Genomic DNA, 15,107 nt, shown 5'->3' with positions numbered 1-15,107 from the left:
ACATAAAGATCGTATTATAGCTCAGCGGTATTTTTTGATGTCGAAAGACTTCACTTGTTCGAAGGTTATCGAATGAAGTGAGGCGTGATTCGGGTGCAAATCCGGCGGTATCAAAAGGAGGTATAATTAGCGGGTCAAGTTGTTATTGTGGGATGATATTGATGGTGATGAAGTCAGGTTAAAGATGGGTTTGTTTAAATACTCCCTCAAGTGGGAGATTGTTGGAGTTGAAGTATGATTAAACAAAACATTTAAATGGAACTTTCATGTAGGTTGGTGAAACAAAAATAGATGGCATGTTCATACGTGAAACTATATGTCACAACGTGACAAATTGGATCGAGCATAAATCTGTGTTTTGGAAATATGAATGTCACCAATGGTGACATTAATGTCACCAAATGTGAGAGTTAGAATCATTCTCGTATACAATTTGCAATTAGGAAACTATATTGCACGAATTGTTTTAGGGAAGTATATTAGGACTCGTATACAATTGATTTTGTAGTTTTAGAATATACTAGCTTGCTCCCTAAACTATTGTTTTCTCCTATAAATACTCCCATATGTAACCTGTAAATTGAACCACAAAATTTCAATAATAAGAATACTCTTTGGTTGACCGTGGATTAAACCAATAGCAATATTGGATATAACCACGTTATATTCTTGTGTCTATTTAAGTTCTTGCAATTTATTGTTCACTTGAATTATTTGTTTATTGTTCGTGGGTTTGATAACTTCGGGTTATCAAGTTCTTGTTGGGGCTCACTAATATTCCTAACAACATCAGCGCTTCTTTTCCAAGACTAAACTCATGACTAAACACTTTCAACCATGACACTCCTTCCACACAATAATTGGGACCTACATTTAATTATTTTAACTAAATTAAAAATACTTTTATTATTAATAATATTAAAAGAATTATTTATTATCAAATTACATTTAATTAAAAAACTTAAAAATTAATTTGATTAGATACAATAAAATAAAAATCTAATTAAACAAATAAATAAAAAATTAAAATTAAATTAAAAGTTTAAATTAAAACCCATCTACTGCAAAACAATTTTAGCCACAAAATTGTGAGACCCACAATTAAAAATATCACTCTTTATGACTCTATCTTCATCTTAAATCCCACAATCTCCTCCATAGATAGATCTGCATCTTCAACCTAAGCCAAAAAAAATTGTAAACACACAAGCCTTCAGATTTACTTCAAATAAATAAAAAATATATAAATTTGAAAGAAAAAAAGCAAAAAAAACTCAGTCCTCACATCCTGAAATATGACAAGAATGCACGAAGAGGGAGACGGGGTGCTGGGCAGCATCCTGGGCGGAGTCGTGGGCGTTGTGCTGCCAACGGCGCCCACCTGGGTAGCTGTCTGGGCGAGGTAGACACCACCGTTGGGAGCAACCTCATAACTTCAAAAATATACTCCGTATCTAAATAAGCATATCTATCACCCGAAATAATTATATAATATATCATCATCATATATAAAATGTGTGTGTGTGTAAGGTTTTAAGAAGTTTAACAATACACACACACACACACACTTGAAGATTCAATTTCTCCATTTGATCAACCGAACCGAACGTACATGCCTAAATCTCTATGTTAAATACAAACCCTAACGGGTTAACTACCAGAGTAACAAGAATCTGTTACATATTTACAAAATGAATCCCTGAACTAAAACATAATTACATTTAAGTCCCTGAACTAATGAAACTCGGCTTTAACTTCTTTTGTCTTGACACCTGGTTGACTTTTGTTGTTGACCAGTATCCCTTGCATACTCCCCTCAAGTTGTGAGTGATCTTTAACTCCCAACTTGCTTAGAAGTTTGTTGTGTTGATCCACAATAACAATTTTAGTAAAGACATCAGCTAATTGAGATTTTGTATGAACATATTGTGGTTTAATTACCCCATTTTTGACTTGATCTCTAATGAAATGACAATCCACCTCAATATGCTTTGTTCTAGCATGGAAAACAGGATTGGCAGCTATGTGAATTGCTGCTTGGTTATCACAGTACATATCAACTAGACCCAAATCTTTTAAACCAAGATCCTTCAAAAGACTAACTAACCAAGTAACTTCACAGCAGGTTAAGACCATTGCCCCGTACTCTGCCTCTGCAGATGATCTAGAAACAACACTCTGTTTCTTTAATTTCCAAGACACTGTAGTATCACCTAACAGTATGCAGTAACCTGTTGTTGATCTTCTAGTCATTGAACAACTAGCCCAATCTGAATCACAATAAGCCTTCAATTCAACTGCAGATTTGTTTGCCAACAAAATACCCTGTGCAGGAGCTAACAATAAGTATCTTAGAAGATGTGTAGCAGCCTGATGATGTACAGAAGTTGGTGATTGCATGAATTGACTTAAGAGATGAACACTGTAACATATGTCAGGTCTTGTGATAGTTAAATATATGAGCTTTCTAATTAACTTCCTATATAACTCTGGATCCTTCAAATGTGTACCCAAATCAGCTTGTAATTTTATATTAGGATCTAAAGGTAGCTTGTATGGTCTACAATTTAAAACACCATTTTCCTTTAACAAATCCATTGTATACTTTTGCTGAAAAACAAACACACCTTGAGCTGATCTAGAGACTTCTAGACCCTAGAAATAGCTAACACTTCCAAGGTCCTGCATATGAAACTGAGACTTTAACTGATCTTTAAGGTTGTTAATATGAGCAGTACTACTTCCTGTTATCAACAAATCGTCCACATAGATCAATATGGCAGTGAATTGATCTTTGTCTTTCTTTGTAAACAAATAGTAATCTGCTTTAGATTGTTGATATCCAAAAGATAATAAAGCAGATGACAGTTTGGCAAACCATTGCCTTGGGGCTTGTTTAAGCCCATAAAGTGACTTCTTTAGATTACAAACCTTTGAATTGTTTGGAGGAATATTCTGCACCAACTCCCCCTTACCTGTATACCCTAGTGGCATCTTCATATACACTTCTTCCAATAAATCTCCATGAAGAAATGCATTTGAGACATCCATTTGTGAGATATCCCAGTTGTACATAGCTGAAACTGCAAGCAATGATCTTACGGTGACCATTTTAGTGACAGGAGCAAAAGTTTCAGTGTAATCTATTCCTTCTCTTTGTCTATTACCATCTACTATCAATCTTGCCTTTTTTCTATCAACTGTTCCATCTGCCTTGAGTTTTGTTTTATAAATCCAATGACAACTGATTGCCTTTTTCCAGCTGGCAATTCTGTAACCTCCCAAGTGTCATTAGTTTCAAGTGCAAGCAACTCAATATCCATTGCACTACACCATTCTGAATTTGTGACAGCTTCTTTAAAACAACTAGGATCAGAACAAGCCATCAAGGCACTTACATAATTTTTGAACTTTTCCTCAAGACATGGACTAGAAACTTGATTGGCAACAGGTTGATGATTAAGAACATCATGATTTTGAGAGATTACATAGTCTTTGTGCCATACAGGTGGAGCAGACTGTCTTGTTGACCTTCTAACTTCAGGTTGACCAATTCTAACTTCAGTTGACCAGTATTAGATGTACTTGCAGTGTTATCAGTAGAAACAACATTGTTTTCTGTATCTGTGTTACTTGAAGTAATTACACAGTCATCATAGTAGACCTGAGAAGGCAAAATAACAGTATCTGCAGGTATAGGTTTCAATAGTTGACTTTCTGTTGACTTTGCAAAAGGAAATATATGCTCATGAAACACTACATCTCTTGACACAAAAGTGCTTTTAGTTAGCAAATTGAACAACTTTTATCCTTTTTGATCTGCATGATATCCCAAGAACACACATGTTACCCCTCTTTCACTAAATTTATCTACAACCCTACTAGGGTTATATGCCAAAGCTAAACAACCAAACACCTTTAGATGATCATAAGTAGGAGGTTTATCAAACAATACCTCATATGGAGTTTTCTTGTGTAACACATAAGATGGTAGTATGTTGATTATGTATACTACAGTCATAACACAACCACCCCAAAATTGCAATGGTAAACTGGATTGAAACCTTAAAGCCCTAGCAATTTCAAGAATATGCCTATGCTTCCTTTCAATCCTACCATTTTGATGTGGTCTATCTGGGCAAGAAGTTTGTTGTATGACTCCCTTCCTTGTCAAATATACTCCTAGTTTACCTTTGATAAACTCTAAAGCATTGTCAGATCTGACAATCTTTATTTTCTTGTTAAATTGAGTCTTGACAAATTTCATAAAGGCTTTAAATATATCATAACAATCACTCTTAATTACTAACAGATAGATCTATGTAGCTCTACTACAATCATCTACAATGGTTAGGAAATACCTGTATTTTCCTTGTGTAGGTACTTTGTATGGACCCCATATATCAATATGCACCATTTGAAAAACACTTTTACAGTGTGAATCACTTAACTTGAAAGGCAACTTGGTGAATTTAGCCAATAGACAAGAAACACACACAGCTTCATTTTGATTAACCAAAGTAGAAGCAACAGAAGGTATGCATCTAAGCTTTGTATCATATACATGCCCTAGTCTACGATGCCAAAGACTATAAGACATTACAAGCTTAATAGAGTTTGCACTATGACCTTCTTTTATTGAAAACAAACAAGAATTATGTACAGAATTAGAAATCAACATAACCAGCCTTTTATCCACCTGATGAAGAGGAACATTCACCAGATAATACAAGTCTTCTTTTCTCTCACCCAATCCTATCACCTTCTTGCTTACCAAGTCCTGAATCAAACAGAATTGTGAATAGAAGATCACAACACAAGGATTATCTCTTGTTAATTTGGACACAGACAAAAGGCTAAACTTGAATGAAGGTACTACCAACACATCCTTCAAACTCATTTGATTATCCAGTTTAACTTGTCCTATATGAGAAATAACCGAGACATTACCATTTGGCAATTTAATATGAGGTTTCAATAGCAAGGATTTAGATTCAGATAATAGACTATTGTTAGGAGTCATATGATATGTAGCTCCAGTATCTAATATCCACTTTGTAACAGAAGATGACTTAGTAAGCATACCTGCTGCAAAAATGATGATTAATCTCATCATCAGATTCTACCATGGTACCTTGCATCTCTTTTGTTAACTGTGGTAAAATTTTCAAGAGTTGCTCAAACTGCTCTGAAGTAAAGATCACATTGTTTCCCTGCACAGTAGCAACAGTCTTTTTAACACCAGTTTAGTCTTTGATTGAGCAGTTTGTTTTGAAGCTTGTCTACTCTTCTAATGCCACACAGGGTAACCAACTTTCTCCCAGCATTTCTCAGGTGGATGCCATTTGAATCCACAGATAGAACACTTATCTTTAGTATTGACTTTACTATACAAAGCAGTAGAGTCAACATTAGTAAACATTTCCCTTTGAGACTCTTCCTGTTGAAGCATAGAGCAAGCTACTTCAACACTAAGACTCATCAACAAAAGTTGACTCCTCAAGGCACTGAAATTATCATCTAGACCATTCAAAAATTGGAACAAGTGTTGTTCTTCCTTTTGACGGTTAACAACATTAAGAAAGTTCACAATCTCAGGAGTATTTTCAGCAATCCTAGGAAGATCATTCATTGAATCAATTCTTTCCCACAGACATTTCATCTTAGTGTAATACTCACTTATAGGAACACCTTGTTGTTCACTAGAATAAGTTTCTTTATGAACCTTATACTTTCTAGATCCATTACTCAAAGCAAATTTCCTCTCCAATTGCTTCCAAATTTCAATAGATGTGCCAACAAACATGATAGACTTAACAATTGAATCACAAACAGAGTTCATAATCTAACTGATTACCATATTATTACAAGTATCCCACTGATCTGCACGAGTATCATTATCAATAGGTCTAGTGATAGTACCTGTTACAAATCCAAGCTTCCGCTTGGTAGACAAAGCAATTTCAACAGATCGCCTCCATGGATGATAATTCTGAGCACCAATCAGCTTTTCATGAATTGGTAGGGAACCTGGACCATCATATGGATGAAGAAACAACGGACTCTGAAATACTTGCGGATCCATGACTTAACACAGCAGCGGAAACACAAAAACAAGTGAAGAATTTGTTTGAAGATGAATCTGGTGATTTCAATTTGAAGAAATCACAGAAGAAGATTCAAAGAACGCGAACACAAAATCAATAAATTGAAAGAAGTTATTGTTAAACAACACGCTCTGATACCATAAGAAGTTTAACAATACACATACACACATACTTGAAGATTCAATTTCTCCATTTGATCAACCGAATGTAAATGCTCAAATCTCTATGTTAAATATAAACCCTAACGGGTTAACTACCCGAGTAACAGAAATCTGTTACATATTTACAAAATGAATCCCTGAACTAAAACATAATTACATTGAAGTCCCTGAACTAATGAAACTCAGCTTTGACTTCTTTTGTCTTGACACCTGGTTGACTTTTGTTGTTGACCAGCATCCCTTGCATAGGTTTATATATCTATTCACCAGAAGAAATAGTTCGAAATCAACTTCATCGCCTAAATTCTGATACGAATCATGTAAAAAGGCAGCTCGTTCTTCTTCATTCAGATTATCTCCTATGTTTTTCAGTTTTGACATTTTCGACGGCAAATTGCCGAGTGTGAGACTTCCATTATCCCTCCGCATCTTCAAAAACTGATCATCAAGCCAAAATAAATGACTTCAAACATCTTAAATACGTAATCAACACCGATTAACAAAAGTGTATTTGATTAATCACTTACATGAGATTTTAAGCTACAAAGCTTAACTTGTGTAAACTGATTCTGTAGCCATTGATCTGCTACAAAAACACCAAAATAACTCCCTGCTGCTGCCATAATTTGTTGAACCGAATTATGTTTCAATTGAGTTTCTCTCTCTAGAAGTGATTTGGGTGTGATTCCTCTCTCTAGAAAGTGATGAATGAAACCCTCAATATATCAGTGGAAGCAGAGGCCAAACAATGGGGACGGAAACGAGCTGCAAGATTTTAAAATTAAAAGCTTTTTTATTTCATTTGTGAATTTGTGAATTCAATTCAATTCAAATTATGACGATTTTGTCCCTGCTGTTTAACCGCTCCTCTTTTTAATTCGACACGGCATCAGGGTTTTGTATGTATGAATTAGTTGCATATTGGTCCCTGAAGTAATTCAATACTCACTTTAAGTCCATTTTAATCCAATACTCAGTTTAAGTCCATTTAATATTAGTACATTTCTTATCTTCGGGTTTTAAAGAAAGTCCTTTAGTTTAGTTTGTGTTTTTCGTTATCAAAATATGTCATTCATCAACATTTAGGAAATTCTTCTTTGTTTTATATAGTTACTCAGTTATTTTCCAATAATGGTTTCTCAAGAAATTTGAAGCATTATCAAGAGCGATAAATTCACTCACACAAATAGTCTTTGTTTTAACAGTTACTCATTTTAAAAATTCCTCTTTTTTTAAACAGTTACTCGATTATTTCCCAACAATGGTTTATCAGAGAGCCTTTAACATGTAGAGATATCAAATTAACTCATCAACTTTAAAGTTATAAGTTTGAGAAATGTAAAAGATTTCAAATCTTCAACCAAAGAAAAGACATATGGGCTAACCTTGAAAGATCGAGAATTTGCTCCGGTTATAGATAATCAAAACTTACAATTTTATTAATGTCTTCAACCACATGTATTAAGACTCTTTGTTAAGAGTCAAATAATCGTTTTTAAATTGTATAGAGTTGTGTTAGGACTTAAACGCTAATGAGAGAGTTGTATTGTTCCTATAAGTACCCTATTACTCTCATTGTTGGGATTGATGCTCCTAACTATGTTTAAGAGATGTGTGAAAAGTTAGTTATTTCAATTAAATTTCAGATTTACTTTCTGTAACACCCTCAGACCGGGCCTAGCTGTAAGATTATTTCTTTACCTTTAGCGTGCTTACGTGGCTTTATAAGTGCTTTTATTTTAGTATAATGTTTATTATTATTGGGTTATGTGGTTAGGACCAGTTTGTGACAAGGGTCATAGAACATGTTTGTTTATTTAAATTGGACTCCGTTAGGGTTGCCTAATAACGTACAAAAGACATCAGATAGCTGATAAATATCTGTGTGTTGTGGGGTATGGGATTTAACCCACTTATGTGACTAAACTACTGCCTTCTCTTTTCAATTCTGGATCCTTCTTTTCTCACTCTAAACACTCTCATTCTTTACGCCCACCAACTACCAAACCCTAGCTTTTTGATTCTTGTTCTTGAGCTTAAATTGTTTATATCATCTTGTTCCTTGTGATTTATTGAATCTTTTGAGGTAAGAATCATACTGTTTCATGCTTTAATCTTTGATAAAATTGAGTTTTTGTGTAAGTCTGTTAAAAGTGTAATTTGGGTAAAAAAAAATGGCTTGATTTGGTGTTGTTTGTGTCAAAATCTTGTGGGTTTGTGTTTCTAAATGTTATGTGAAATATATGTGGTCAGTTTGAGGTCAAAAAATGAGCTCTAAATCAAGAATTGGTGATTTTGATGTGTAACCCGTCACTTTTGCAGCTGTTGCTGCTGATGAACTACCCTCGACCGATGGTCGTTGATCATCGACTGATGGTGACTAGTGATAGGCCGATGGACTAGACCATCGACCGATGGTGTGAGTCCTTCAACCATTGGTTAATATTTTAGACGGTCGACCGATGGTGTGGTGACGATCGTCCGACTGTCTTTGATAGTCGACCGATGGTCTTTGGAAGTGAAATTTTTACTATGTATTGTTGCCTAGTCGTTATGATGCCCGTGTGTCGAATTTTATTGTGAATGCCTTAATTGTTATGACTGTGATTTTAGTATTATGTTGTAATATGTATGTCATACGTGGGGACGTGTTAAACCATTCCGTTGAATGAAAATGTGGCTTTGTAATGGATCATTAGATGTTTACCTTGTTGTTAATGATTCAGTTGTATTATCACTATTATCAGAATAAAGTTACTGACTTGTGTTATCTTTACTCAGGTGATAAAGACAAAGAGAAGGCTCAAAAAAATTAGACCTCTGAGATCCTTCTGTTGCTGGTAATTAGTGAGTGGGACTATCTGGAGAATGATAGTATTGATTAGCATGTTATTCTATGTTTGTCTATGTTGTAAAGACTAACATTCTATTTATTGTTAGTTAGATAGTTATGGCTACGAACCCCAAGGGGTGGTTTGGTGGTAAGATGCTTGGAAAGTTTCAAAGGGACCCATGTTTAATCCTCACCTGCTACACTTTGGGGGGCTTGCCTTAAAAAAAAAAAGATAGTTATGACTACGTGATAACTTCTTGTTATGTGATGCCATGTGTGTTAGATAGTACTGATGGTGACGTTTTGTGTTCAACTTATAATAATATAAAAACAATGATCAAATAACTTAACTAATCAACACAAATGTCCGGGCAACAATGACCCGATCATTATAGCAACTACCAAGTATTGAAGCAAGGTTCGTTCTACAGGGAGAAGTTTACATGAATCTCAAAATACTAATAATTGTCCTAAGTTGATCAGGGTTTTGAGAAAGTGTTGATTCAACTAATATTAAACTAAGAGAGATTAACAAATAAGAGAAAAAAGTATTCACTTGATTGATCCACCTTTTGACATGAATTACCCATTTTTCAATTGTTAAATCACAATATTCAAACATATAGTTTCATTTTCATTCCTCAACTTCCATAAAACCTCAATCAAATGAAATTCGTGAACTAACGTAGACTCATTTCAAATATCAAACTATGTTGGATAAAATCATAGAGACTTGATCTTAAATCATACCCACATCAAACTCTTAACCTGGACATATATTTAAAAAGGCTAATCACCACTATGTTGACTAAAAGCTATTTAGACCACCAATTAAGTCAATGACCCAATCACTTGAACCAAATTCCTAATTTTCTAGATCACCAAATGGTGTTGAAGCATTAATTAAATCACCAATCGAATCACTAAGATGGTTTAACAATCAATGTAATTAAAATGTGGCTTAAAACAATCATAGCAATGGGTCTTCAACCAAACTCAACAATATTGACCCATTTGAACATCAATACATAAAATTAGGGCAAATCTAATCATCAAGTTTCACAATCAAATGAACACAAACAAATATAAGCTAACATCATAGCATAAACAACAACTAGATCAAAAATATCATAAGCATTAATCACTACAACTAGAGAAATAAAAACAAGTGTCAAAATGGGAAAAAAAAAATACAAACTAGAGAATAAGTGTATTATAAATAATCGTAAGAGTACAATACAATTTGGGGTAAGGTATATGTGGTTACTAAGGAAGTATCTTACAATATACACATTACACCATAATACAACACAATAAATTACACTATTAGACTTCATTACACCATAGTACAACACAATAAATTACACTATTAGACTTTTTGGATCCAATAGCCATGCATGCCAATCGATTCATAAAGCTTTACATTTTGTCGCAATCCATTCGAAACTCTTTACTTGAATTTCATTTAACGCAACCGGAGGATTCCAACACAATTTTTTAAATACCATCTTGTTAAGGTTTTTCCATATAAGATAGTCGCATGTCCACTCTACCGCTTGCCAAACCTTAGAGCCAATACCTGATGTTTGAAACGAAAAAAATCCCCGAAATGCAGTATTAAATCCCAAAGACCCACGAGTTATGTCAAATCATTTGAATATTTTTTCCCAAATCTCCACGCTTTTTTGACATTGGAATAGAGCATGTTGAACCGTTTCTATATCTTTATCGCAAATGGGGCACCAGACGGAATGAAGGTCGATTCCCCTCTTGTCAAGTTCCGACAATACGGAGAGCCTACCATTCAATGCCCTCCAAATGAATACCCCGACTTTCTTAGGAACCAAATTATTACGCAATGTTTTGATACCCGCAACACTTGAACTAATAATCTTTGAACGAACCAAATCCGAGAGAACCTTTGTTGAGAATTTACCACTATAGCAAAGAGTCTAACACCAACGGTCATCATTCTCATTATTAAACGTGAAGCCATGAATAAGTTGTACCAATTCTTCAAATTCCGCACCCCTTCTACCGTGAGTTTGACGTACCCAATCCCAAAACCCAATACATGAATTCCCATCCCAACCCAAACGAGTATGAACCGAAACTTGTGGATCACCCTCGAGCCGAAACAATCTATTAAACCGAACATTAAGTGGCATCTCTCATGTTATTTGGTAATATAGTGAATGTCATGTGCTATTTAGAATTTCTCATGTTTTAGATGGTATAATCTTATGTATACTATTGAACAAATTTTTCTCATAACTCAACAAAACATTTATTGTTTCTCAGACTATAGTGCATTTTTTTTTGTTGTTCTTGTTATAAAGGAAAATACTCTATGCTCATATTAATGACTATCAATTGTTGAGACTTTCAGCAGGTAAAAATTCTTGAAACACTTACAGTCATTTCCACTCCTTTTTTCAGGGTCACAATATTGGAATACACGCTAAACGAAAACTCAAGCAAAAGGTTGAATGCAATAGTAGAGAAGGGAAACTAGGAAACAAAGACTATAAACAATTCATTGTTGCATTGAAAGTATATTCATTCATAGCGTTTACGAAACTTAAATTTACAATAAATTTGGTTTCCATACAGATACTATTAGTAATGTAGGGTTTCGCAATTTGTAAATGTATCATACATATGATATAATCGGTATCAATAATAACGATTTCAAATACTATTTTATAGAGCTACCATGCAACGCACGAGCTCTTAAATCTAGTATCTGGTATCTAGTATAATAATAAAAAAAATTCATTAAAAAATACTTAAAAATATCACGTAAAACAAAAGTTTTTGGTGTGAAACCAATTTAGGCAGGTCACTCTATATGTGGCCCCATTACGATAATCCACGTCGCACGCATTTCATCAACCTAACAATCAATACCAATGGCAAATCTAGTAATTAACCACAACACCATGCCCCTTATATAAAGTTTAATTCCATTATACCCATTTTACCCTTCAACATCCTCCACTCGTGTATGGTACGATCGAAAATAATGTCGAAAAATTAGGGTTAGTACCAAAGTCCAATTCAAAACCAAAATATATATTTTTACTTTTTGTTTTTTATTTCCCGAAAAATTAGCATAAACGGTTCCGCTTCCTCGCTTCTATAAAAACGCACTCTCCACTACCCGTTTTCCACATAACCTCCTCCTACAACTACTTTTATTTTCTCTCTCTTAGGGTTTGGTAATTCACAACCACCAATTTCGTGATCAGAAATGGCGACCGAAGCAACTAACGGAGCGGCGACCGGAGATAACAACGGTGCGCCGGTCGAGAAGACGGTGACGTTTACGGCCGTGAAACCGCAGGTGTTTGTTGAGTCGTTCAAAGCGAGCGATGCCGTTGAGTTTTACAAAGCGGCGTTTGGTGCTGAAGAGGTGAATCGCGTTAATCATCCGAAGAGGAAAGCCGATCAAGAGCTGCCATTGCTTCTTTCTGCTGAAATCAAACTCGGTTCTTCGAGTATTCTCATTTCTGATCTCTCTGATGACTCTACAGCTCTGTGAGTGTTTCTCATAATTTTAATGATTATTTAGCGTTGTTTTCGGTTTAATTGTTGTTTATTTTTAAGATCTGTGTATAATTAAGCTTATCTATGCATGTTTGCTTTTAATTTGTGTAATAGCATCGTTTTACGCTGATCTGTTGTTGCATGTACGCTTTTCACTCATTATCGAGAAAAATTATTTTGTATTTTAATTTTGTTGTTTCAGCTGATAGTAATTTGCTTTTTCGTGTTGAGTTTTAAACGTTTTAGGCATTATTAGATCAGTATCTGTTAATTTTACTCTGTTTATACATATAAATTTATAATTAGATATACAAATACATATTAGCAGATCTATGTTTCATTCATGATTGCGATTGTAGTTTTTAAGTTTTACGTTCAGTCAATGTGTATATTTCTTAATTTTTTCGTCGGATATCATTTTTATGGTCACTGACATATTTAGTTTTCGAGCTCTGTATGGATAATATTCTTTATTTTCTTTTTGTATTATTTCATTAAATAATTAAATAATTACGTGTAGTAATAGTAATTTTGTGGAAGTATTATATTGTATATTTGTATATTTTGCGTTATTTATTTTTTAATATTTATTTATTTATGTTTACTATTGTATCTGTCGTTTTCTAGTGTTCCTTTTCTAATCTCTATTCTTTATTTTGTGTAAGAAAGATAGATCAATTTTACACCGGAGATATTTTTTAATATTTGAACTTAATTTAATTATTTTTTTTTTTCCGTATAGTGTGAAAACAGTGAGTACTGGACTGGTCTTTTGCTTGGAGACTGAAGACATTGAAGCTGCCATGGACAAAGCAGTAAAGGCTGGTGCGACTGCCGAGGGCGAAATAAGCGAGTGTGAAGGTGCGTGTGGTGGTGGGCGCGTGGTTAAGGTGAAGGACCCCTATGGAATCGTTTGGTCTATCTGCACTCCTACTACTGCTAAAAAATCTGCTACCGTGGAAGCTTAGAGAACCGTCGGATTAGCAACGAATCTAATTTGCTGTTTAATCTTTTTTAGTATGCTTTTCTTTTAATCAATGAACAAAGACTTTAGTTGCAGTACATGATGGATAGATTATCGTTTGTGGTGGTGGTGGTTTTAATTAGTATTTCGAGATAATCTAATGATGGATGGATTATGGTTATTTTATCATGTTTTTGTTTTGTGTTGATTCATAACTTTAGTCGCTACAACATACTGATATGTTTAAAACCATAATACTACTCTTAAGGGTTCGATAAGTAAAATTATATATATATATATATATATATATGCACATTTTCATTCTGTAATTTGATTGAGTAATTAAAAGGGAGTGATTCGTACCCGCCAGTTTTTAGCTGTAGTGTATGGTTAAAAATTAGTGGTGTAGGAATAGTAATTAAATGGAAAAGTGGATTAAGATTCTTGGAAGTAGCAAGATATGTGGAATATCAAAATGAGTAGTGTAGAAGAGATTTAGATGATTGACACGTGGTGAGAATATGGTTGAAAGACAATAATGGTATTCGGTTTTTCGAATGAAACCCGTAAAAGGTCTGTGGTCCCCTGGTGTATGGATTGGGAAGGTTATCAAGGGATTCTCCTAACAGTTGTTCTCTCCTTTTCATATGAAAATAATGGGTGATCACAACTTTTTTTTTAATGTACACAACTAATATGCTTTACAGTGTTGTACTGTATAACACTGTAAAACATGTTGGTTATGTAAATAAAAAAAACAGATTGTGTACATATCACTCTCCGAGAATAATATAGTAGTTATTTCTACTACCCCATCCATCCACTTATTTTTAAGCTTAAGCTTTCGAAAATTTTAATGAATTCATTTTTAGTTGGTAAAATTCTCTCTCCAGAAAAACATTTGTCAACATTTGTGATAGGAGAGAGAGTAATCTGCTTATTAGATCATTTGTAGTGGTAGAGGGTATTGTTTAGTGATTTTGATTGATTTTTGTACTTTTTTTGATGATTATGATGTTTTAGTTTTTGAATGTGGGTGAGGAGTGTTGTGATGACGTGCTAAAATATACGGAGTAATTGATAAAATAATAAAAAAAGTTCTAAAATAATATTTGAAAATAATATAAAAGCAATAACTTCACGTTGCTTCCTGGGTTGCTATCCAACTCACGCCTCTTATTTTTGACAAACCCACGCCTCGATACACAAGAAACAGGCGTTGCTTCTATGCCAAGACGGATCCAACGTCGTTGCAATCAGTGCGATACAAATGGTCTTACTCTACCTTTTTACTTTTTCTTTTCATAATAACTTAACTTACTACTCCGTATGTACTTTCTACAAAAATAGCAAATTCATTTCGAAAAACTTACAAAAACTAAACTGATCCGAGTCAAACTAGGGGTCTAACTCTCAATCGACAAAAACGAGCGGATTGCTAATCGCGTCAAGAAAAACGAGACATGATATTCCTATGAATAAGTTGGTCCCGT

At 34.2% G+C, this 15,107-nt stretch overlaps 1 protein-coding gene and 1 pseudogene across 1 annotated transcript; one reads left to right on the top strand and one right to left on the bottom strand.

The window, feature by feature from the left end:
• LOC139853780 (fimbrin-2-like) overlaps nucleotides 1-6,891 on the bottom strand; it is a 160,244-nt pseudogene extending 153,353 nt beyond the window's left edge.
• A 5,359-nt stretch (nucleotides 6,892-12,250) lies between these two features.
• LOC139852760 (uncharacterized protein At5g48480-like) lies at nucleotides 12,251-13,803 on the top strand. The gene is made up of 2 exons (XM_071842089.1): nucleotides 12,251-12,641; nucleotides 13,393-13,803. The coding sequence occupies exons 1-2, from the start codon at nucleotides 12,355-12,357 to the stop codon at nucleotides 13,616-13,618; spliced, it is 513 nt and encodes a 170-aa protein (XP_071698190.1). The 5' UTR covers nucleotides 12,251-12,354; the 3' UTR covers nucleotides 13,619-13,803.
• The last annotated feature ends 1,304 nt before the right edge of the window (nucleotides 13,804-15,107 follow it).

The sequence above is a fragment of the Rutidosis leptorrhynchoides genome, chromosome 6 (assembly GCF_046630445.1).
Source record: "Rutidosis leptorrhynchoides isolate AG116_Rl617_1_P2 chromosome 6, CSIRO_AGI_Rlap_v1, whole genome shotgun sequence".
NCBI lineage: Eukaryota > Viridiplantae > Streptophyta > Magnoliopsida > Asterales > Asteraceae > Rutidosis > Rutidosis leptorrhynchoides.
Note: the sequence above shows the minus strand (reverse complement) of the source record. Positions and strands in the feature narration are given on the sequence as shown.